The sequence below is a fragment of the Arachis ipaensis genome, chromosome B5 (genome assembly GCF_059453495.1).
Source record: "Arachis ipaensis isolate K30076 ecotype BB chromosome B5, ASM5945349v1, whole genome shotgun sequence".
Taxonomy (NCBI): Eukaryota; Viridiplantae; Streptophyta; class Magnoliopsida; order Fabales; family Fabaceae; genus Arachis; species Arachis ipaensis.
The window spans coordinates 153,193,006-153,218,094 of NC_142440.1; the positions used below are offsets into that span (position 1 = coordinate 153,193,006).

A 25,089-nucleotide genomic window follows, 5' to 3' on the forward strand; every position below is an offset into this window, starting at 1 on the left:
ACACGCCTCTAATAAGTAGCTATTGAGTTGGATACTAATTTGAAAGAGTAGCTATTAATAACCAAAGCGATCAAATATGGTAATTATGCAACCAAAATTCAACCAACAATGACATTTAGGTTGAGAACAAATTATAAAAAGGTTTATATAGTAGATTTTGATAGATGCCACCTAAGTTACTTGGATTTCTCCTTTTTTTTTTTTTTTAATGGGATTAGGGTACTTATATTGGATTATTATTTTTGGGTTCAAAATTTTTTTGGGATTTTTTTTAAAGTAGATTGAACTATTAGAGATATAACTATTAATGTTATCTTCTCTTATTAGCTTAAGCTTTTAGAATGAATAATTTTATAATATGGTATAAAAACTCTATATTCAAAAAGTTTAGAGTTCGATCATTATTGGTGAACTTAAAAAATAAAAAAGATAGCATAAGACAAATAAAAAGAAAAAAAATCTCCTATCCGATGGTTTTGATTTTAAAAAATATACTAATTCAGTGTTCCAAAAATATAATATTTCTATCTATATCTCATATGCTAAATATAATTTTATGTTTCTATATTTATATCTCAATATCCTATTTTTATAAATAAAAAACTAAAAAGTTTTATTGGCCTCAATCAGGTCTTGAGCTTAGATGCACCTATTACAAGATAAAGATCATAACATTAGACTAGGGCCTTCCGTCCAACATTTTTATTTTTCTTCTGAAACTAATTAACTTGATTTAAGACCCAATAATATTGGGCTATAGTTAATTAATGGGGGCCGTGTTATGACTCAAAAGAGAAGCTTATTTTTATAGTCGTATATTAGAGAAACAATAAAAAATTAAAATTTATTTTATTTAATATTTATTAATTATTATAATAATTAATAAATATTAAGTTAGATAAATTTTGACTATTTTTAACTAATTTTTTTTAGTTACCGAACATTTTTATTTCACAAGGACAGTAATAACGTTTGAGTTGCTGATCTGATAGATGTCTTATTAGTTTCAAAGTAAATGTATCTAGTTTTTCCACACGACCAAAAGAATAAATAAAAAATCTCGTTTTCCTTGATCCAATAATAATAATAATAACAATAATAATAATAATAATAATAATAATAATAATCTGGTCTTAAAATTTAGCTAGAGGCCATGGGAAGTTAATAGTAGAACCTTTCTGTCTTTCTTCCATAAAAGAGAAAGTGATTATTGGACCTATTATAAGTCATATCATAAACTGATTATATTTTAATAATAGAAAAATAGCCACCTCTCTAAACCCAAAAATAAATAAATAAAACAAAACAAAAGAAAACAAAAGAGGAGCAAAATAATAATCTCTTTATATATAATTAGTCTTTTTAGCTTTTACACTCACCTTAATATCATTTTTATTAGAAGATGAAGAATATTGTGGCACAACCTAAGAAATTAAATGGGTAACCTCATGAAGCTACTTGAAAATAAGCTTCAATAAAGTCAGTTAAATTGAACCGTCAATATTGAATTGCTACTATCGTCAATTTTTATATATAAATAGAGATGATGACAAGTTGACAACATATAATAATTGTTACAAGTTTTATATTGAGTGTCATGAAAATAATGCTTAATACTATATTCTTTTTCTTATTAATCATCAATATGCTCAAAAATGATTATCCCAACAGAATAAATTGTTGACTCAAAAATAATCACGATCATACGAATTATCAAAGTATATCTATTTCTACAATAAAGTTGATTATATAGAAGATATCACCTAAAAGAGTCATTGATAGCATATAATTATATTCATTAAGGCATATGAAAGTAATTCATTCATAGTGTTCAAGCCAGTACATCCCTCCTTGAACATAATTATTTTCTTATTGGGCCATATATATAAGATACATCACACAACGAAGCTAAGATAACATATATATTACTATTCATATGAAGTAATTACTATTTTTATTTTAATATAATAATAATTAGCATGTGGGGAAGGGAACACCACAAGAGCTAGCAATTTTTCTAGAAGCGGGAGAATTAACATACTGCCTTAGGCTAGGGTTCTTGAGGTAACCACAAAGGCATGGCCTCTGCTCCTTCAGCCTTTGGCAGCATGTGCTCGATGGCGGAGTATCCGACGTGAATGCTGCCAAGCATGGGCTTAACTGTAGCGGACTACATGTCACTGCTTCTACTGGTGGAGATACTACCACCAGAAGAAACAGTGACATGGCCACCGCTACGGCCATCACATAGTTAGAGAAATTCTTCATCATGTGTGTATTCTCTACTAATTTCTTAATTAGCTTTTTTATGTGATTCTATGCACCAATACAATATCTGATGAATTGGATATTGATTATGTGATGATCTCAAACTAAACTTGTGCACCAATTTATAATGAGTGTGTGATATAGTGGAGAGAGAGAGTGGGTTTGGTTTGTTCATTATATTGGCAAATAATATATTCTTTTTGTAATCATGGCATCATGCATACATGGAAGTGGAAAAAAACAGGAAAACAATTTTCACCATTTTTTATAGATTAAAATGTTAAAGGTTTTTTTGTTGGGGGAGGGGGGTTTGGAAGGTTGGTTGGGTGGGTTTAACTTATTTAGTTATTACTAATTAAAATCAAGTTGGGTTGGTCTATTAGTCTGCTTAAGTAAATGTTAATTAAAAATATAGCAATTTTTTTGCCAATAACAAATTATTAAATAGAACTCCGGATTACCATGAAAAAAACTTATTATTAATTAAGAATAATGTTTTTTTTTTAAAAAAGATACTTTTATCTTTCACAAAATATTTAAATGGCATTCTCTTTTTTTTTTATTTTTTGTGTTTGTAAAATTAAAATGATATACATTTTAGTTTATTTGACTAAAATATCTATTAATAATTATTATAATTATATATATTAGTAATAATTACTTGATTGATAATATAATAGTGGTAATAGTCATAATAATAGCAATAATAATTTATTATTGTACAAAATTTTATTTGATTTTTTATATTTTATCACATAATATAAGATATTTTAACTTGAAACAAAAATATTTAATTTAAAACTTTTATTTTGGATATTTTATATTATTAATGTAATAAATTTTATCTATTTGTTATTGTCATAAATTTTATTTTTATTTTGTCAGATGATATAAAATATTTTAACTTGTTACAAAATATTTAATTTAAAATTTCTATATATTTCATGATTATTAATATAATAAATTTTACTTATTTTTGATATTTTATCAATAATCATGAAATAGATAAAAAAATTTATATAATTTTGTAACAAGCCAAAATATTTATATTATGTGAAAAATATTAAAAATAAATAATTATTTGAATCAACTATATATATACATAAAATAATTATTGATATTAAAGTGTATGCTGTTTTAATCTTATATAAAAAGAAAATATATATTTTATAAATAAAAAAAAGAAAGTGCCATTTAGACATTTCACAAAGAAAATGAGTGTTTTAATTTTTTCCCCTATTTTTTATAGCTAACAATAATTAGTCTCAGAATGTCTTGCATTGATTTGTCTCTTAAAAGTTAAAACAAAAGAGGTAACAAATGTTGGGGATGATTGACTAAAAGGTATATGATTGGATGTATAAATAAAAATAATGCACACTCTTTTTCATTTAATTTTTTCTCTCTCGTAGTTTTATTAGGTATGTATTTCTTTAATTTGTTTCAATTGCTTATATAATATTATTACATCTTTTATCTTCTTGAACTTTAAAATACAAACATATTCTTAGAATAACTTTTTTATTTAGTTTTCTATGGTTCTTTTCTAACAGCTGCGAAAATTGATTTATGTGATACTTCACTTATAGTGACTCTATGTACACCTTATTACACTAAATGTGTATTGAGTTGGATACTATTAATTGGAGAGGGTTGATTTGGTGTGATTGTTGACTCATTCATGGTTGCTACAAATATGATATAATAACAAATTAAAGTCTTTGGCGTGGCATCAAAAGTTGAACTCCACGTCTCCAAGTAAGGTTCCCACGCACTTTGACAGTAGTGGTGGACATTGCACTCACTAAAAAAAAAAAAAAAAATTGTAACAAAAATTTTGTATTAAATTTAAAATTATTATTTTAAAAAATTTATTTATTATTACAAAATAAAAATATTTTTAAAAATAAAAAATTTGTTACAAAATATTCTAATATTTTATAATAATATGATTTTTTTTTGTTACAAATGTTGGCTTTCGTATTAAATTATTTTACTACAAAATATTATAATGTTTTGTAACAAAAGATTAAGTTAATACAAAAATTTAAAATATTTTATAACAGAATATCTATTTATTTTAAAAATTTTAAATATTTTATAATAAAAAATTATATATTTGTCATAAAATTCAAGAATTTTTTTGCAACAACTTTGTAACAATTTTTTTAGTTACAAATTTTTTTCGTATCAAAATTAACATTTTTTTTGTAACATTTTTTTTACACAAATACTATTTTTTTTTTCTTATAGTGATTCCAAGTAGTTATTTAATAATAATTAGGGTAATTAATTATTTTAAAGTTTTGTGTTGAAATGGTCAATTAGGATATTAGAATTGGTGGAAATGGTGGTTGGGGAACTGGACATACAATGATGACTTATATATGATGATGGCTATGTGATATATATATATGGATTGAAAATGCTAGTGCTAGCTCCATTTGTTGAATTTCATAAGATTTGTCACTACAAGCTAAGAGTCTTTAATTATATAGTGGTAAGTAGTGTTTGAAGAAGCATTAACTTTGATTCAAGGTTGGGTTAGTCCTTTGATTCCGAGGGGTAGACTTGCAATCATGCTGGGCTTGAAGAACAATAATGATTGCATTGGAGTGGTACATACAAGGATTCTAACCATCAAGTTAGTTAAGTGAGAGTGAAAAGAAAAATTAAAGGTAGGGTATGTATATTTTGAATAGAAATCATTTCTATGATTTATAGGAAAAATATTTAGGGATCAACATTTTTTTTGTTAATATTAATTAGTATTTTGGGTTAATATTTAATTTTTATATTATTAAAATTTAAGATTATTTAGAATCTAAAATTTAGTCTTTAATATTTAGAATTAATTAAATATTAACTAAAAAAATAATAAAATTTGTTGATTGTGTAGCATTATTCTACCTATAGTTCATGGTAAAAATTAGAATCTGATGATGAAGATTTCTCATTAGGTAAAGTCATTATTTCCCCATTAATTACATATGTAGAATTATTCTATATAACTGATGTAAAATAATATCAAACGTTTAAGTTTGTATGAAGAGTTACAAATGGTTATATTTCTAATATATCTCTTATACAAGAGTTTTTTTTTATGTTTATGTGAGTTTTTTTTATTGGACTTATGCTAAAATTAATTTTTTAAAATCAATAAGAATTAAACTCTAAATCTTTAATTTATAAAAATTCTAATATCATATCATAAAATAATTTCTCTCAAAAATTTAACTTTATAAAAAGAAATACGTTAATAATTATATCTCTAATGATAAAAAAAACTTAAAATAATAATTATTAAATGATATTAAATTTTTTCTTTTGCTAAAACCCATAAAATAAGAGTTGTCATTCCTCTTTATAATTAATTAGGACATTATATAATTTAGAGTTCAACTAAAAAATCAACATTGTATTAACTAAAATCAGTCAATAATTTTTTTAAATTCTAAATTTTAAACCATAATTCTAAATTCAAAATTTTAAATTCCAAATCATACAAAAACAAAATCATTTGCATGTGATGAGCATTGCATCATATCAATACGTCATAATTTGATGTGATCCACATAAATGCTATCCAACTCATCTTACTTGATATTTTGATTTTTTTTTTTTTTTTTTTAGATTCACTCAAACAAATTAGAATGTATATCTCTTTATTTGTAGCAAGCCAGCAACTTTATTATCAGGATCGAATAGGACCAACCTAACTATTATTATACATATTAGATTATTATATTCTTCTTCATCACGTGCATAAATTAAAGTTGCTGATTCTTATGGTTTCATGTTCTTTAGTAATTGGAGGAGAAAAAGGACAAAATAAATTAGGGTTTTCCCTGTGGATGAATTCGTATATATATGTTGTACTAACAAAGACACTATATATATTCATCAAAAAAATATTTTAATTAACAGTCTAATTCTACTCTTCAAATTTATTATATGGGAAAGTATGAGGAGCCAATGGAATATTTATACAATGTATACAATGAAAGTTTAGAGAGTATTAGAGATATAATCATTAGTGTTACCTTTTCCCATCAGTTGAAGCTTTTGGGATGAGTGGTATCATACATGGTATTAGAGCGCTAGATTTGAAAGATCAAGAGTTCGAGTTTTGGTGAACCCCAAAATCAGTTTAAGTTTTTGGGAAGATGTTTATTATCGCTAGTACTCGAATGGTTATTCTAGATAGTATGGGAGATGTTCATTTTGTAACTCAATAGTCCATTGTACACATTGTACAAATAATCCATTGTCTCCCTAGCAGGATCCGTATTATATTGCTCAAATCTCTTTATAAAAATTAATTTTTAGCAACTGTTGAGTTATAATTGTTACCTACTATAAAGATTGTTTATGTTAAATTTTGTAAAACTTGAATATTAATAAGATCGTTATAAGGTGTAACCCAGGTTTATGTCTGTTTTTAACATTTATACTACCGTTAATTTTAATTTATAAAAATATGTCTAATAATTTTAAATTGATTGATATAAAATTGTGTAGATATGTCATATGTTCTAGGACAGGTATATAATATTCTCATTATGAAAGATATAGCTTGATGACAAAAAATATCGTAAAGATTCGAAGAATGCAAGATTATTGTGTATAATTAAGTTCGAAATTATCCGTGCATATCAATTAACAATCATAAGATATGTTGAGTTTTTCTTATGTATTTCTTAGTCTAGATGACTAATTTAATCTCTATTTGAGAGTTTATTTTCATCAATAAATTATTATATATATAAAATATTATTTTAATTTTTAAAATATATATTTTTTATTTTTTATAATATTTTTTGTCTGATAAATTAAGAATTAATTTGTTAAAAATTAAATAAAAATTATTATTACATGTACAATATAAAATTTAAACTTTTAATACTTACTTAAACAAATTAATGAATTAACCATTATTCCAACCCAAATTAATTTTCAAAATATACTTTAACTTACGAATATACTTAACTTATTCCAATTCTATCTGAAGTTCTACTTGAAAGATATTTGCAACCATAGGCCCATAGGGCGGGGTCAAATTTTCCAAGTTGCTGAAAGCTATGTGTATATATATATATATATATATATAAAAAAGTATAGGGTATCAATATATTATCTATTAATTTATTGTTAATAATAATTAATTATTATATTTTAAATACATATATAAGTAGACACATCCAGAAAAAATATATATATATAAAGACACTTCTGTTAAACACAGCTATAAAAAAGATATTTTTATTAGACACATTTATGAAGACACTTCCATTAAACACAGTTATATATAAGAGTTGGCAGAAATATTGTTGGTAACATAGCGGAACCATAATTAATTATTATATTTTAAATACATATATAAAGAGACACATCCAGAAAATATATATATAAAGACATTTCTGTTAAACACAGCCATAAAAATGATATTTTTATTAGACACATCTGTGAATACACTTCCATTAAACACAATTATAAATAAGAGTTGGCAGAAGTTGGCAGAAATATATATATATATATATATATATATATATATATATAAAAGGAGAATTTTATGATAATATTAAAGGAGGTATAAATTTGATTTATAAATAAAATACTAAATATGACAAGAAAATTAAATTTAAGATTAAAATAATTTTTTTTATAATTTTTTATGATTATTTTTATCAAAATAATTTTTTATAATTATAAAAAATAATTTTAAAAAAATAACACCAAAATAATTTTTTTATTATATTTATAATTATTATTTTATTATTATTTTTATTTTTAAAAACTAATTTCTTATAACTATTTTTATAATTATTTTTACTAAAATAATTTTAGAGAGAATATATTTTGGTGTTAGTTTTTAAAATTATAAAAAATTAATTATAAAAAATTATTTTGGTAAAAGTAATAATAAAAATAATTATGAAAAATTATTTTTTAAAAATAAAAATAATTAAAAGATAATTTTGGTATTATTTTTAGAAATTATTAAAAAAATAATAATAAATAATTAAAAAATAAGAATAATTATAAATAATATTTTAGTAAAAATAATAATAAAAAATTATTTTTTAAAAATAAAAATAATAATAAAATAATAATTATAAATATAATTAAAAAAATTATTTTGGTATTATCTTTTTGAAATTATTTTTTATAATTATATAAATAATTATAAAAAATTATTTTAATAAAAGTAATCATAAGAAATTATAAGAGAGAAAAATATTTTGGTCTTAGATTTAATTTTCTTGTCATGTGTTAATATTTTATTTGTAGGTCAAACTTATGCCAATTTTAGTCACCAAAATTAATGTCACCATAGAATTCTCCTATATAAAATTGTTATTAATAACAAAAATTTATATTATTGATTAAGAGGTCTACTATACATACAAGCCTTTTTAGCATACAACTTCATATAAGTTGATTAAAATCCAACAAAAATAACCCTCAGTTTAAATTGCATGTAAACACGCGTTTTTCCAACTCTTGAATAGTGCCAAAACCATTATGACAAATGGTTAGTTCTTCTCCCTCCATCAAAATTGCAACACTCAAAATTCAAATAAGGATCAAAATTTCTCAAAAATTTCTCAAAATCATCATGAAAAGTGAAGGAAGTTTCGAAACTGAATTCGAAAAGAATTATGAGTAAATGAAATAAGAAGATGAAGAAGAAGAAGCAGCAAAAGATAAGGAGAAAGAAGAGGAAGAGTTTTGAATTATGCAAAATTTATTAGTACAAAAACACCGAAAATCTTAAAACGATACATATAAATATCTTCGTTTTACACCGAAATTTGCTACAAATACACAAAAATGTTTCCTTTAATGCTGCAGTTTTTTCTTCTTCTTTTTATCCTTCTTTCTTTCTTTTTTTTTCAGTTGAATGAATGTAAGTTCATCATCTTTCAAGTAATTTTGCAGCATTATATGTTTCTTCTTCTTTATTTGATTCTTTTTTATTTTCATTCTTGTTAAGAAAGTAAAACAAGAAAAAACTTGAGAAGGTAAAATAAGAAGTAGAAAAGAAAAGAAGAAAAAAATACAAGAAGAAACAGTAGAAGATGATGAGGAGGAAGTGGAAGAATTTTGAATTATACAGAACTTATCAGTACAAAAACACCGAAAATTTTTAAACATACATAATACACATAAATATCTTCGTTTTACACCGAAATTTGCTGCAAATATACAAAAATATTTCCTTTAATGCTACATTTTTTTTCTTCTTCTTTTTTTCTTATTTCTTTCTTTCTTTTAGTTGAATGAATGTAAGTTCATCATCTTTCAAGTAATTTTGTAGCATTATGTGTTTTTTCTTCTTTTTTTATTTTTTTATTTTTATTCCAGTTAAGAGAGTAAAATAAGAAGAAATTTGAGAAGGTAAAACAAGAAGGAAAAGATGAATAAGAAAAAAAAGAAGAAGAAGATGGTGATGATGATGAAAAAAAAGAAGAAGAAGCAGCAGAAGATGAGGAAGAAGAAGAGGAAGAGTTGTTTTGAATTATGCAGAACTTATCAGTACAAAAACACCGAAAATTCTTAAACGATACACATAAATATCTTCGTTTTACACCAAAATTTGCTGCAAATACACAAAAATATTTCCTTTAATGCTACATTTTTTTCTTCTTTTTTTCCTTATTTCTTTCTTTCTTTTAGTTGAATGAATGTAAGTTCATTATCTTCCAAGTAATTTTGCAGCATTATGTATTTTTATTCTTGTTAAGAGAGTAAAATAAGAAAAAACTTGAGAAGGTAAAACAAGAAGGAAAAGTTGAATAAAAAAAAAAAGAAAAAGAAGAAGAAAAAGCAACTGAAAATGAGGAGGAAAAAGAGGAAGAGTTTTTAAATACATTGAAAATTCTTAAACAATACACATAAATATCTTAGTTTTACACCGAGATTTGCTGTATATACACAAAAATATTTTCTTTAATGCTAATTTTTTTCTTATTTCTTTCTTTCTTTTAGTTGAATGAATATATGTTCATCTTCTTCCTAGTAATTTTGTAGCATTATGTGTTTCTTCTTCTTCTTTATTTGATTTTTTTTTATTCTTGTTAAGAGAGGAAAACAAGAAGAAACTTGAGAAGGTAAAACAAGAAGAAAAAAATGAATAAGAAAAAAAAAAAGATGACGATGATGATGAAAAAGAAGAAGAAGAAGTAGCAGAAGATGCGAAGGAGGGAGAAGAAGTGTTTTGAATTATGCAGAAATTATCAGTACACATACACAAAAAATTCTTAAACAATATACATAAATATTTTAGTTTTACATCAAAATTTACTGCAAATACATAAAAATATTTTTTTTAATGCAGAACTCCCACATTACATTCAATTCAAACTATCAACGATGAACAATAATTTTCACAAACAAAAATAACATTATTCACCTACAGAATCATAAACTACTAACGAAAACATTAACTAGAATCGAACCATACTTCAGTCACTTGGTTGGATTCAAAACAATAATCCACTTCGCTCTGGTTCAATTGACAATCTGAACTTGGAATCATTCATTATCTTCAACAACGAGATAACTATTCAAAACTGATTTTAGAGCTTGATTTTAAAAATGTAGAGAACGAAGAAAATTGCGAAAAACGAAGAAAGAGAACGCAGAGAACGAACGAAAAGAAACACAGAGATCGTAGAGATAGAAGAAAACGTAGATTGAAAATGCTGAGAAAATTTGGAAACGAAAATGAAATTTTTTTGAAAAAGACAGTTATATATTCATGCGTTGATTGAAAAGTTGGTTAGATAGTGGCGCACTGGCGCGTGAGGTGAATTAGGTTAAAGAGATTTGTATGGACTTATATAAAAAAATGACTTGTATGTAGAGAATATTTGTTAAAAGAAATAGAAAGAACGAACTTGATATGTTCATTGAACTTGGACTTGATATGAACTTTGATTTCTGAAAAAATATTTTTTTTATTTTTTATTAAGATACAATTAAATATAAAAAATATGCCTATTAAATCAATATCAAATAAATTTCGTATTTAAAATATATTTAACACAGATACAACAATTCACCAAAATATCTTCTTTTCATATTAAAACCATTTAAATATATGAGTACCCCAATAACATGAAGAATAATGTACGTTTAATTAGCCGACACAGTAACTCTTCTTGAAGATACATAAACTGATTCTGATTCTCCAAAATTATGCTGATGGTCCTTACTTTACTTTGTGGTTCATAATGAACCCCGTCAAAAATAAATAAATAAAAATTCATTAGAATTTCACTTTCTTTCACCAATTAGGTCTTCTTGATAACCGCCACTATAAAAGACGACTCCCTTCATGCATATACAAGTCAAGTTCACTTTCATATACCCTTCAATTTCTTATAACATATATATACCCTCTTTATTATTACATATAATAATGCAATGTTTTTAATTTTTGTATATCTTCATCCTTATTACTAATTATTTATCATTCTGTAACTTAGCAAGCTCGTTGCATAATTATTAGTTTATCTTTTAATTAATTTGTTTTTGTTTCTTCGTAGCTAGATAATAATAATAATAATAATAATAATAATAATAATAATAATGTCTTCAGCATCATCAAGTAGTGCCGATAATAATGCATGGACTGTTGAGGAGAACAAAGCTTTTGAAAGGGCAATAGCTGCATATGACAAGAACAATCCTGAACGTTGGAACAATGTTGCTAAGGTTGTTGGCAATGGAAAAACTGCAGAACAAGTGAAGAAGCACTATGAGCTTCTTGTCCAAGACATTCAACTTATTGAGTCCGGCCAAATTCCATTTCCAAAATATAGGTCAGGGGGTAATTAATTACAGCTAGCTAGCTAGGTTATTACATCTTGTGTATTGATATTTATATATAAATAATTAAAATACTATAGTTCATAGGTATAAATATATCTATGGATTATAAGTATTATTTTCACTATTTGAAGCGATGTTTTAACTTAGGCTTTTGTTTTGATAGTAAGAGAAATTAGAATGAGAGCTGCGAAATAGTGCGGGGTTAAATTAGTTATACTTATATAATATATTTTAATATTATTTAGAGATTGATCGATTAGATAATATGTATATTAATATTAAATTTGAGGTATTTTATATTAAAAATATTTTGTAAAAATATTTATTTAATAATTTGTATATAATTTCATATAATTATTCAACAAAAATATAATACAAATTGAATTATAGATTATTGTTTTTAGGAATTTGAAGTCAATTTTTTTAAAAAAGATATAATTTTTTTATATTAGAGTTATACAAATCTACATATTTGTTGTTTTAATTGTTTGCAAATAATTAAAAAAATAAATTTGAATAAAAATATTGTGAAATAATAATTTTATATATTTAAATGCAATATAATATAAAATTATAAATTAATTTTGTAACCATGATATATTTAAATTATCTAATAAAAAAATATTGTGCTAAAAAATTTGAACTTATTTGGAGTATTTTTTAATAATTTGAATGAGAGAATAAGAAATAAAGTAATAGTAATAAGAATAGTATGTAGCATAATTTGTAAGAAGAGTCAATAGTGTAATAGTAAGAGTCTTAATTATATAATATGTATAAGTAAATCAAATAATATGGGATTTGAATATTTGTAATTGAAATTTTTTATAATTATGATTATTATGATACTTTATTTGTATATATTTATTATATTTAATTAATAATTTATCTTTCAGTTGAATAATAATAGGTAAGAATTTAATTTTTAATTTTTAAATTTTTTTTTAAAAATGATTGGTTGATTTTCATACGTTGTCATGTATTTAAAATTGCTGATGTAGTATTATTGGAAAAAACAAAAATGAGTAAAATTTATTGTATAAAAAATTAATATAAATTTTTATAAATTATAAATAGATAAAGAGATATTAATTAAAGTCTCCACGTTCACTTATCAAAATGTGCCTAAAAAGAAATATTCACTACTCTTATAAAGATTGTTTCATTTCTATTTCCAGCCAATGTGAAATTTATGATTCTGATAAAAGTTAATTGATTTTCATCTGTCATGCTTGATAATAAGCATGCAATATTTTGTCACCAAAAAAAAAAGCATGCAATATTTTCATAATAAAATTTGAAGGATGGGGTGCTACTAAGTTTGAAGTATTTTAGCAGTGCATTTACCGTAATAGTCATCATTTGTACTCCATCACTTTATATTACTTTATAGTTCTAATGTAGATTAGGTAAAGCTATAAATTTAGTACTAATGTTTTTCCCATGAATCATAGTATTAGTATGATAATTAATGTGAATAAAAAATAAGATTATTATAAATAAATAAATACATGTAATAAATAAACGTTTAATCCTGAAAATTAAACTAAAATATAATTGAAGAAAAAATGATGAATGTGAATTTGATATTAGTATTACAAATAAATAAATATACTGTTCGAACATTTTTTAAAATAAAGCAATATATATAAAAAAAATGAAAAAAAAAAAACTCGGCACATAAAATACAACCTCAGCTCCTATGGATTTTGAGCTTCGTCAGGTGATCTTCCCTTGGCACGAAGTATCTCGCTAAAATGTCCCATCATGAGTCTCCGAAATCTAGTATCCTCCCCGGAGGCAGCCAAGGCCGCTGCCCTAGGCGAAAGATTATTCGCCTCGGGTGGCGTGTCTGTGCTGTCTCTCTTGGTGCGCAACTCTCTCTCACCAAAGAGGTTGCTAAGTGATGATGCACGTGAGTGTTGACTTCTCAATCTGGTGCTTGCTCCTGATCTCTCCTTCATTATGATCTCAAGCGCTTCTTTGTGTGCTGGATCCAATGCATCCACGTCTTTCAATAGGTTATGTATAGATGGTAGCAGGAATTCCTTAACACTATTTGCACCAAGATCTACAACATGCATGCATGCACAAGACAAATATTAAAATTTGGTTTTGCACAGTATTTCTTAATCAAGGACAAAATTTTTGAATTTTTTGTACTCGTTGAAAATGAAGATAGAAATTATTTGTATTAATTCTCTATTACTTTGTAATTTTGTCTTAGAGTTAGAATCTAAAGGCATTCTAATAGTACAAGTTAAGAGTTCACACTATGTTGTAATTTAGTTTTCACACTACTAGATTGAATATCTTTTGTTTTTGGTTCTGATTCTAAGTTTTTAGTACTAAAAAATCAACTAACTTAGTCACCAAAGAATATCTTTGATCCGAATACAATGATTTTTTCTTGGTGCCTGTATTGGCATTTTCTTGTTTATTCTTTTACATTAACATCATATTTTGCACTTATTTATATAAATGTGATTGTACCAAGTCTTTTAGCGACAGATATTTTGAAACAAAAAGAGTAATTAATCAAACAAACCTGTAGCATCTAGAGCGCGAATCGCCTCACAAAATGCGTTAGCTCGCTCTCGCCGAGGAATCAAATCCCCTGAAGCAGTAGATGGAGCGGCTGTGAGTTGAGCAATCTTGGACAAAAGATGTAACATCATCAAGTTGAAGAAAACAAATGAAATGATAGAATTTTGGTGAACCTGAAAAGTAACAGAAAATTTTCCAAAACATTGATAATTTAATATGATTTCTAGAAATTTTCTTTCTGAAGGATATAATCTCTAAGCTGTTCTGTTGTATGAGGCACTGCAACCACCAGAGCATGAATGACAGCAATGGTGGCTTCATGGGATCTTTCTTCAAGAAATGCACCCATTTGAACTCTTATCTTGTCAACTATCTGCAACATATCCATTTGAGTATTAGTAACTTAAAAAAATCTGTATCAATATTGACAGAGTTTTGAGAGATACCATGTCAACTTTGAAGTTTTGAGCCACAGCACCAAAAGCTTCAATGCTGGCACACTTGACATTGATGTTTTGGTCAGATCCAAGAGTAACTAAAGCAGGTAACACATTTGTTGAAGCAACCTTTGCATCAACATATTGCACCTATCATGTATTAAAGACCCCTTATATGTTAGTTTCTGCATAGACATAACTGGTAACAAACAAAAAGTTAAACTAGTTTGTTGGTCTTTGTAATTTTTTCAAATTTGTAATTAGATCTTATATTTTAAAATTTTTTAATTAGGTCTCTATACCAGTTTTAAAGTGGTAATTAAATTCTTTTTAACAATAAATATTACAAAAACGTTTTCATCTATCTCAAACTACTAACGAATATGCCTCAGCATATCGTTAAGTTAAACATGTTTTGGTATGGTAAGGATGTGATTACAAAATTAAAACTAGTGTAGAAAGTAGGAATCCAATTAAAAACTTTAAAAGTGTAGAGACTCAGTTATAAATTAGTGAAATTATAAGGACAAACAGAACAATTTAACTCAAACAAAATAACTAAGAAAAACAATATAATCTTACAATAACTTTGAGCAGATTGGCAGCACTTGTTTTTATTTCCTCATTTGAGCTAACAACCATGTTCCATATGATATCAAATATCATACCATGGTTTTCTTCATATATGCTACAAAAATGTTTTCAATATATATAAGCTCATATATAGATAAGAGATTTTAAACTGTAAGAATCTAATTAAGAATCTCTATAGATTAGTTAGAGGATTGACAAACCAAATAAAGCGAACGGCATTAATAATCTCAAGGGTGTGTTTGGATGAAGGATTCTCCTTCTTGGAACTGTCTTCTTTTAGTAGAAGATTTCTCAAGTACTCTGCTAACTGATCTCTTTTCCCTGGAGCTCCCAAAATTCCAGCTAGCAGAAGTGGTAGCACACATGATGCAGCAATCTTTTCAGCAACAACATTCCTTGGTCTCAAACCTACAACAAGTGATCAGATGCCAAATACAGTAATGATGTAAATGGTTTTATATTAAATCGTATAGTTACCTTTAATTCTAGAATGAATAGAAGTTGGAAAGTATGTGAAATCGGCATCATCCCCAACTGCTGTTAAAAATACAGGTAGCATTATGCATGTTGTGTAGGATTCCCCAAACATTTCAGAAACAGATAACAGAAACTGCAAAAATCATTCAACAAAATCATCATTCAGTTGTTAACCATGCTCCTTATACACAATAAAGAAAAGGTAGAGACTAGAGACTATAGTGACCTTTGAGATTCGGCTCCGTAAGTTATCTTCTTTCCATGGTAACAAGCAAGCTAGCTGTATCAATTTGGGAAAGCACTCAACATGCATCCATTCAAATGCTTCCCATTCAACATGTTCCCTACCAGAAAGTGGAGACCATTCATGATCAGTTCATCAGCATTGAGAATAAAATCATGCACGCTTCTGTATGTGTTTTTGCTTACTCATGTGTGCTATGCTTATCATAATGGTTTTAGATTATGGCCATTCAGAAATATTAGGAAACATAAACATATTTGAAAGAGGAGATATATACACAAAAGGACAAAATATTTCTATCTTGGAAATTGGGAGAAAAAAATGGGATGAAATCTTTCTTTCTTATATTTGTCTCTATTATCTTTTTCTGTCTTGAAATACTTACTGAACATAATCTTATTATGATGAAAAGATGCGACGTTCAAGGCCCAAATTTTTGTTTCATACATTATTTTACATGTCTAATAATGGTCTTATTTATTTCATGGTCAACATTTTTCTTCTAAGCTTACCTTGCGTACGATTCAAGTAATGTGGTAGAGAACACCACTTTCTTAGATTCAGTGGTAGATGAAAAGGGACAAGTCTCAATTGCTTTCTGGTGCACCACAGGGAGCAATTCCACCAACATTCTCAATAGACAATCTATATTCCATCTCTCTCTTTCACCAAGAACATGAAGATGTGAATCAATAGAAGCTTTAACAGTTGATATAGGAGGACAATTCTGCAATTTGGAGGCACAAAATTCCACTCAAAATGATTGCTAACACTTAATACATGCTCCATAAGAAAGTTATGAATACTCTTGATCTGGGCAGTAAATATGCTTCAAGAACATTCAAAGTTTTTCTAAAAATACCTGAGCAGAAGTTAACATAAGAGAGAGTAAACCTCTCAAGACATGTTCATAGTTATTTCCCCATTTGATAACTGCAGGAACCAATTCCTTGAGAGTAGTTTCCACTACCACTCCTGAGGGATCACATATCAATTGGAACATCAACTCCTCCACCTAACAACATCAAATGAAAGAAAATAATTGGAGCAAACACATTTGTCTTAAATCTTTCTATACTTTATTCTTGAAAATTTGTCAATATTATATTATAGGAAGAATAATATAAAAGGCTCCATTCCCTGGACCATGGCTTCAACCTATTCCAGAGCTTACATTGCAGCCAATTCTCTCAAGTCAGAAATCTTCTCCATGATTGCTGACCTTGAAATATTTATCCATGTTCAGGAAAAATGGAAGCAGCATAGCCAGATTGTGAGCCGCGGCTGCTCGAACAATGATGGCAGCATCTTCTATTAGTTGCTGCACAATGGATAAAATAAGAGAGTCGCGAATCTCCGGCCGCACATATTCTGCTAGATCTCCACATGATTGAGCAACAAGCAACCTACGCTCCTCATACATGTGACTTATCTGTATAAAATCCATAATATCAACAAATTATAATAAACTTTGATCCTAATTTAGAATGGCAAAGTAGAGAAACTTGAACAAATCAAGGCATGATATATGTACTTGTTCCCAACATTGAGGAAGCAATTCTGTTTCTGTTCTCATCTCTCCCACATTCTTTGCAAGGCTAACACATGCCTGAAATGATAAGAAAGAAAAAAACATGTTGCATTGATGAACGGCGTCCTTGAAAATCCTAAGAAATATAATATAACTAACCTCCATTATTATTCTTCTTTGTTGTTCATCAGGGCGCTTGATCAAGTTAAACAATGTATGAGTCAAGGAATCGCGAGTGCTGCTATCTGGATGGTGCTCGATTGCACACATGATTAGAGGAATTAGCTCCTGGAAATGATCAATACTAATTCAATATATGTTGTAAATCCTAAACCTTAAACTCTAAATTAGTGACTGACAAACCTCACGATGGTTGATCAAAACATAAGGAACAATTTTAGGCAAAGCGTCCGCAAGTATCTGAATGATTACTAATCCCTGTCAAATAACAACAAACACATATAAGATCAATAGTACATAATTTACATTTTGATATAGGTAAGTAAATTCTCTTTCATTATTTACATCATTAAAGCTGATGAACAATTGACTTACCGTCTTCTCAGATATTGCTTCATTATTTACTTTGTCTAACTTTATTTGTAACCTGATATCATCATTTTTGGCTTCACTATGCTCAGAAACAATTTCAACATTTTCAATAGCAGCATCTACATTTGAAGGACTAAGCAATCCATCAACTAATGCATCTTCATGTTTATCATCATAATCACTAGGAGTTCTAACAACTGATGGTGGTGATTGAGCATCATCTCTCCGTGCGTCACTCTTGTTATCCTCCTCAACAGGGTGGGAGAATGATCCCTTGTCCTCATGAATTTCAATCACTTTGTCTTCAGCAACAGTTTCATTTTCAGAACCAATAGAACTGAGAGCTTCAGGAGCTTCATTCTTTACCTTCAACCTTTTGATTTCTATATGCAAGTTCTTAATTTCTTTCTTGTACTTATCTAAAGACTCTGCAGAATTAGATCCATCAATACGCTTTTTCATCTTCATGATATCGGTTCTGCAAACACGGAGCTCCTTTCTTTGATTCTCCAATGATTGCTTTAACAATTGTGCCTAAAATAGAGCAAAGAATCTCACAAGTCACTATCTAGGATATACTTTAGAGAATATGAACATTATTTAACTGAGACTTTTCAGAAGCATATAAGACCTACCAGGTTCTCTTTGTCTTTAAGTTCTTTCTTCAGTACCTCCAAGGATTTAGTCAATGTGTCTACTTTATCATCAGCCAATTTTTTATCATTCAACAACGTCTCCATTTCTTGATTCAACCTCTGATTTTCTTTGAGCAACATCTCATTTTCTCGAAGTTGGGCAATTTTTTCCTGCATATTGGTTATACTATATTTACATGAATCTTGAAAGGCCTATAAAAAAAAATGCATTAATATGTGTATGCAAACACAAGATAGACACAATTCTAATATTTAAGGATTAAGCCAAGACGTCAAGTTGGACCATTCATCAACACCCCTTTAGGAAGGAACCAATGAACAACTTCTACCATGAGTGTAAAAATTACCTCAGCAGCCCCTGAAGTTGATGAAATATAGTGATAATAGTAATGACGCAATGCATCTGGTATTACTGCTTGTGAATTCTGCACACTATCTAGGTTAACATCTGTAACCTACAGAAATAGTTATTGCAAATTAAACATTGCGCGAAATTAAGGCAGTGTTTGGTAAATATCTCAGGACTGAAAATACATAAACAAGAAATAGAGCAGAAAAGTTGTGTGAAGCAAATTAATCTGATCAAGTACTAATACATAAAGCCAACAAATGCAAAAGTGAAAGTAGTTAAAATGAAAAACGAAAAGTGGAATTAGATGCAATTCTTACCTCTTCATAAAATGTCATTGCAGTAAGGCGGTAGCCAGCAAAAAGAAGATATTCCTTCACAGCATAGTTAAGATCTCTTCGTTCAGTATTTTTGAGTGGTCCCAAATCAGTGAATGAAGTATTACTATTATTATTGTTCTTTTGTTCTTGAATTTGTTGCCCATCACTCTCTGGATCATGTTTACTACTTGATTGAGAAGCTGCATTCGCAGTAGAAGCATCATCAACCATGCAAGAATTACAACAATAATATCTATTATATATCCTCATAGAAGAATGTCACCAATGCAAATTAATGTATTTTTCAACAATCTCTATATAAATGCAAGTTCAGGATCATGCAAGCTTAGCATTTAAAAAGACATCCTAAACACCAAGAGCACAACAAACTTGTTTCAGAGAAGTAAATTTAGATGATTTTTTTTCTTGTCGTGTGAGGGGGAGCTTTAGAGCAATGGCTGAGTTGTCTCTGTGACCTCAAGGTCACTTCACTAATGCAATTATCTGCTTAGGCTGCTTACATTACACCTTTTAGATACGGTATTTTCCTGGATCCTGCTTTAATGCGAAATGCTTGTGCACTGGACAGATGATTACATAGATAAACATTGTAACAACCAACAATTCTTAAATAAGATATCATGGAAGAAAGATGAAAAAGTACCATTAAGCTGATCAAGGAATTGTGTTTTGCTCTCTAAATCAGCTTTGAGCTTGGAGATGTCTTCTTGTGCCAAACGTAGCTCATATTCAGTAAGGGCTAACTTGCTTTCTGCCTCTTCTTTCTCTTGCAGCAGAGTCTGCGGATCTATCACTGAAATTTCAAGCATCAACATCTCATTAATCAAATCATAAATCCCACACACATATTTAGAAAGAAACAAGCAACAATGGTGGTTAATTTTGAAATTAAAAGAGAGAATGAAGAACATGCATGATGTGAGAGAGTTGAGGCGAGAGATTTGAAGAGGAGGAAAGCGAGAGGGATCGGCGAAGTATTGTTTGAGGCGAATGGCTTGTTCGTTGTGGCCGTCGTCGAGGAGCTCGTGGAGGAGCTCGAAGGCGGTTAGAAGGTAGTTTTCCTCCAACAAGAAGTTAACCACACTGTTGCAAAGAGATGATTTCTCCATATCCATCACCTTCATCATCTTCTTCTTCTTCTTCTAGAAAGATCGATCTCATCCAATTAATTCTAAAAGGGAAATGAATTGAAGAAGAACAACAACCATCAATGGTTGCTTCCCAGAGTTTAATTTCTTCAGTTTCATGCAAGATCTTCCAACGTATGACTATCACCATGCAATTTCATTTTTGGAATTGCGCGCTTCTCGCTTCCTCTAATCCACACACCAATCATTGCAAATCATAGTTAAAATGTTCAAATTTATTATATTAAATAATTTAATCAACCGTATTAAACATGTCAAACCATTGATAGTTCTTAACTATCACGTTGTAGTTAGTAGTTATCTTATACCGAATTGAAATATGTTTTACTAATAAAATAAGGCGGAAACTCAGGTACAGTCGACTTTACGTGAAGTTGATAGCTGAGAGAGCCGTTAAATGATTTAACTGATTTAACTAAATTTTCATCTAACGACTCTCATCTATTAACTTCACATAAAATCAGTTTCCACCATAAAATAATTGAAATATAGCTATTGAACACGTTAAATAAGTGATGTAGAATTGAATATATATTTAAATTATAAATTAGAGTAATACCTATATTATTTTTTCAAAAAACGTTTAGTATGACATTTTAGTTTTTGATAAATTATAAAACACCAAAATAATTTTTAATATTTTATTTTATTAACAAATTAGTCCACACATGTCAAATTTTTAATTTAAAAACTAATATAGCTCATTTTTGTAGGGGGATTGATTTAAAAATTTAAAAAATAAATAGAAACTTTTTTTTTTTAAATAATAAAGATTGATTTAACTAAATTTGTATCCGTTAATATGACAATCTGATATAAAAACTAAAGGAAAAAAAATCAAAATTTAGTAATGAAAATTCGTTACAAACTAAAATCATGTTCTACTAAAAATTATTAATTTCGGTATCACTCGATGTAATTATGTAAAAGTATAAATAATTAATGAAACTAAGAAGATCAAAATTTAGTGGACCAAAGAAAACGAAAATTGATGGGGTCCAATGAAAAAGAAAAAATAACGGAAAATTCCAGGACAAGAGTTTTGATACTTGATTGCAATGAAAAAGAATATTATTGAAAGAAGACAGAAAATTAAACATTACGAAAGATCCAAAAGAATAGTTTAGGACATGAGCAACGACGTATGTGTCCAACAATAGCCAGTCACCTGATCAGTCTGTCGCTATTGCTGTTGCATAATTTATTATTATTGTTTTAATTTGTGCCATTTGAGCTTTGTTTACATTTCTCAACCACAAAAACTTTCACCACCAACACCAACATTGTTTCTTGGGATAAACATTATCAGACTGGTAAGGCATTTATTTTGCTACCCTTTATGCTGTTTTCCTATAATCATTGCTTGAGTGTCTCAATAAGTAACCTAGTTAGTTAACCTTGTTACAATTTCATTTTTTGGCTACCTGGTAGGATTGCAGATTTCAATAGTCTTTCATTGAAGAAAAGCTACATGGATTGTTTATCATCTTCGGTATGTTTTCGCTTCAATCTTCATATATAGTTTTACTATAAGCAATTTATGAATTTATTAGATTTTTTGTGTGTTTATTCTTGCATGTTCTTTGCTTCAGAAGTACGCTTCAACATCAAGAGAGCTTCAAAGAGCAAGAAGAGATGCTGGTTGGTACAAAGAGAGAAGACGGGCTGCGGATTCTGCGAAAGCTGAAGCAGAGTATGAGCTTTCTACTGCAAAGAAGACAGTGAAAGATCTTTCTTCTATGATTGAGAAATCTAGCTACAAGGTGAAGGCACATAAGCAAGAAAGAGCATCACTAGAATTGAAGTTGCACAAGGCAAAAAGGAAGGATAATAGCCACAACCATGAATACTCACAAGTGATGAGAGAATTGGAATATGCTAAACACCAGTTGTTCCAGCTCAAGCTTGATGTGGATGCTGTTTTGAAAGAGAAATCACAAGCTGAGATGGAAATGGAAGCATCCCTATCGAGTGTGATGCACGGATCAAGAACAGTGGAATTGCTGAGGAAGGAGATTGAGGAAGCCAATGAAGAACAAGTGCTGGTTGAATTGGCCAGGATTGATGCTTTAAAAGAAGTGGAAGACATCAAAGCTCGGAGAGAAAAGGAAGCCAAGGAGATTTTATTCGAACTGGAAAAGTTAAGAAAGAAGTTGAAGGAGGGTATTGAAGAGATAAATAAGTCGAAAGAGCATGAAATGAAATTAGCTATGACATTGTCTGATGTTGGTGTCTTGCAGAACGAACTGAAGCATGCCAAAGAAATGGATAAAAGGGTTCGAAGACATGAGAGCACTGAACACATCGAAGGAGCTTCGGGTAAATGGGAGGAATTAAGCGAGTCTCCTCCGCTAGAGACTCTAGAAGAAGAAGTAGAGGTAGCAAAGAAAGATTTAGCTTTAATAAGGGAAGAAGGTTTCCAGTTTATGGCATCTATGGATGTGATAAGAAATGAGATGAAGCAAGTGAGTGCTGAGACAGTTGGCTTAAAGGAGGAATCAAAATCTGGTACAAAAGTTCAAAATCTCAATTCCAAGATTTTGAGAGCAAAATCTAAACTAGAAGGTTTGATTGCAGCAGAGGAAAAGGACAAATCAATAGTAACTAGTTTACAACATTCTTTGAATAAGCTTAATGCAGAAATAGAGACAGCAGAAAAAGAAAAAGAGCTTGTTTATCAAGAGGTTACAAAAACTAAAGCAGAGATAGAAAGATCTGAGTTTGAGAAAGACATGGCTGAGGAAAGGTTGAAACACATCATGAAGGAGCTTGAAGCAATCAAATTATCCGAAAGTTTAGCCTTAGAGAAGCTGGAAGCCCTCACAGAGAATGCAATGAGAGACAGAGGATTAGCTACACAGAACAGATCGTCGATCACAATCTCAAAGTTCGAATACGAGTATTTAACTAATCGTGCGGCCGAGGCTGAAAAAATCGCAGACAAAAAGGTTGCAGCAGCAAAGGCATGGACTGAAGCTGTCAAGGCTAGTGAGAAAGAGATACTGATAAGAGCTAAAATAGCTGAGACTGTAATCAAAGAGACAAAAGTAGAAGACTATAACAAAGAAAGGCTGGTTACAAAGAAAGTAGGTAGGGAAGAGTTAGAGAATTGGCCAAGAAAAGGCAAAAATAATGCATCAAGTGACTTGCAGATGCAGAGATCATTGTCTCAAAAGAGCAACAAATCCAATGGCAGTGTGACTCCTGCAAGGGGATCCAAATTTCAGAAGTCTGCTTCACCGGCAACTCGTGTGAGTCCTTTCACCATCAAAAAGAAGAAGAAGGTGATCCCAAACTTGACCAAGTTTTTCAGAGGGAAGAAGAACAAGAGGAGCAATAGGAATTCATCACAGTAACACTGCTTCAATATAACAGCATTGAGAAGGTAAAGCCCTAGTGTCAAAACAACAACACAGAATGCTTAGAGAAAAAGAAAAGAGACAAATACAAAATTAAGCAAAATTTCATTGTCTTGAAACAAAATTTGTTCGGAGACAGTAATAGAGACACAACTTTTCTCTATTATCTTTGTCTCCTGTTTCTGAATCTTTGTCTTGAGACACTTATTAAAGATAGCCTTAATGTCGTTTAAATCATTACAGAGCTTATCACTCTTGTTATTTTTCATCTTTGATATGTTTATGATAGTATATAATCCAAACTACACTTAATTTAAAGCCTTGCTTTTCCTCATTAACAATAATAAAAACAATGGGGCAACTAGTCTTATTGCACTATGCTAGACTGCTCATCTAGACTTTGTAAAGAAGAGTGATTCTACACAAGGATAAAGAATAGTGCTATCAAATATCTTGATTTATTTTTTGAGAATTTGTACAAATATGTTGGTGCATCAAGCATGTGTGGTGTTGTTAAGAATGAATTACTTCTTATACAATTGTTGTATGTTAATCATACTACTAGTATATAATATAATTTGAGTAAGCAGCGAACCCTATAAATGACAACTGAAATTAACTATAAAATTATGATAACTGGTATAGTTTGAATAAGTCCACTATTTGAAAACCTACAAACCATAGTTTAGGATTTATAAACGAACCGCTGACAAATTCATAAAAAGTTATACTGGTAGCTGAAAGCC

At 28.5% G+C, this 25,089-nt stretch overlaps 3 protein-coding genes and 1 pseudogene across 4 annotated transcripts; 2 read left to right on the forward strand and 2 right to left on the reverse strand.

Moving 5' to 3' along the window:
- Positions 1-1,789: 1,789 nt before the first annotated feature.
- LOC107642168 (non-specific lipid-transfer protein 2) lies at positions 1,790-2,370 on the reverse strand. Its single transcript, XM_016345473.3, has one exon. It carries the CDS (start codon positions 2,269-2,271, stop codon positions 1,975-1,977), a length of 297 nt encoding a protein of 98 aa, XP_016200959.1. The 5' UTR covers positions 2,272-2,370; the 3' UTR covers positions 1,790-1,974.
- Positions 2,371-11,865: 9,495 nt separating this feature from the next.
- On the forward strand, positions 11,866-12,114 carry LOC148566266 (protein RADIALIS-like 1 pseudogene; annotated as a pseudogene).
- A 1,564-nt stretch (positions 12,115-13,678) lies between these two features.
- LOC107641385 (uncharacterized) lies at positions 13,679-21,166 on the reverse strand. Its single transcript, XM_016344880.3, has 20 exons — positions 20,750-21,166; positions 20,480-20,629; positions 19,816-20,015; positions 19,494-19,601; positions 19,126-19,296; positions 18,494-19,024; positions 18,302-18,376; positions 18,098-18,226; positions 17,942-18,016; positions 17,630-17,839; positions 17,270-17,422; positions 16,920-17,134; positions 16,390-16,507; positions 16,164-16,296; positions 15,887-16,094; positions 15,675-15,780; positions 15,102-15,242; positions 14,905-15,028; positions 14,657-14,776; positions 13,679-14,179 (listed from the first exon to the last, which is right to left on the reverse strand). Exons 1-20 carry the CDS (start codon positions 20,961-20,963, stop codon positions 13,809-13,811), a joined length of 3,552 nt encoding a protein of 1,183 aa, XP_016200366.2. The 5' UTR covers positions 20,964-21,166; the 3' UTR covers positions 13,679-13,808.
- Positions 21,167-22,211: 1,045 nt separating this feature from the next.
- Positions 22,212-24,802, forward strand: LOC107644556 (protein PLASTID MOVEMENT IMPAIRED 2-like). Of its 2 annotated transcripts, XM_016348440.3 has the most exons (3): positions 22,212-22,297; positions 22,416-22,476; positions 22,577-24,802. In XM_016348440.3, the coding sequence occupies exons 2-3, from the start codon at positions 22,456-22,458 to the stop codon at positions 24,338-24,340; spliced, it is 1,785 nt and encodes a 594-aa protein (XP_016203926.1). In that variant the 5' UTR covers positions 22,212-22,297; positions 22,416-22,455; the 3' UTR covers positions 24,341-24,802. The 2 variants fall into 2 exon arrangements, with proteins under 2 accessions (XP_016203926.1, XP_020958707.1); XM_021103048.2 differs by lacking the exon at positions 22,212-22,297 and having other exon boundaries at positions 22,331-22,476.
- Positions 24,803-25,089: the final 287 nt, after the last annotated feature.

What these genes read in the sequence shown, in the direction of transcription:
- LOC107642168 (XM_016345473.3), bottom strand. Translation starts at nt 2,271, where the DNA reads ATGATGAAGAATTTCTCTAACTATGTGATGGCCGTAGCGGTGGCCATG.
- LOC107641385 (XM_016344880.3), bottom strand. Translation starts at nt 20,963, where the DNA reads ATGATGAAGGTGATGGATATGGAGAAATCATCTCTTTGCAACAGTGTG. An exon ending in CAACTTCAGGGGCTGCTGAG is followed by an intron (nt 19,297 to 19,493) that starts GTAATTTTTACA and finishes ACCAATATGCAG; the next exon opens with GAAAAAATTGCCCAACTTCG. An exon ending in TTAAAGACAAAGAGAACCTG is followed by an intron (nt 19,025 to 19,125) that starts GTAGGTCTTATA and finishes GCTCTATTTTAG; the next exon opens with GCACAATTGTTAAAGCAATC.
- LOC107644556 (XM_016348440.3), top strand. Translation starts at nt 22,456, where the DNA reads ATGGATTGTTTATCATCTTCG. An exon ending in TGGATTGTTTATCATCTTCG is followed by an intron (nt 22,477 to 22,576) that starts GTATGTTTTCGC and finishes TCTTTGCTTCAG; the next exon opens with AAGTACGCTTCAACATCAAG.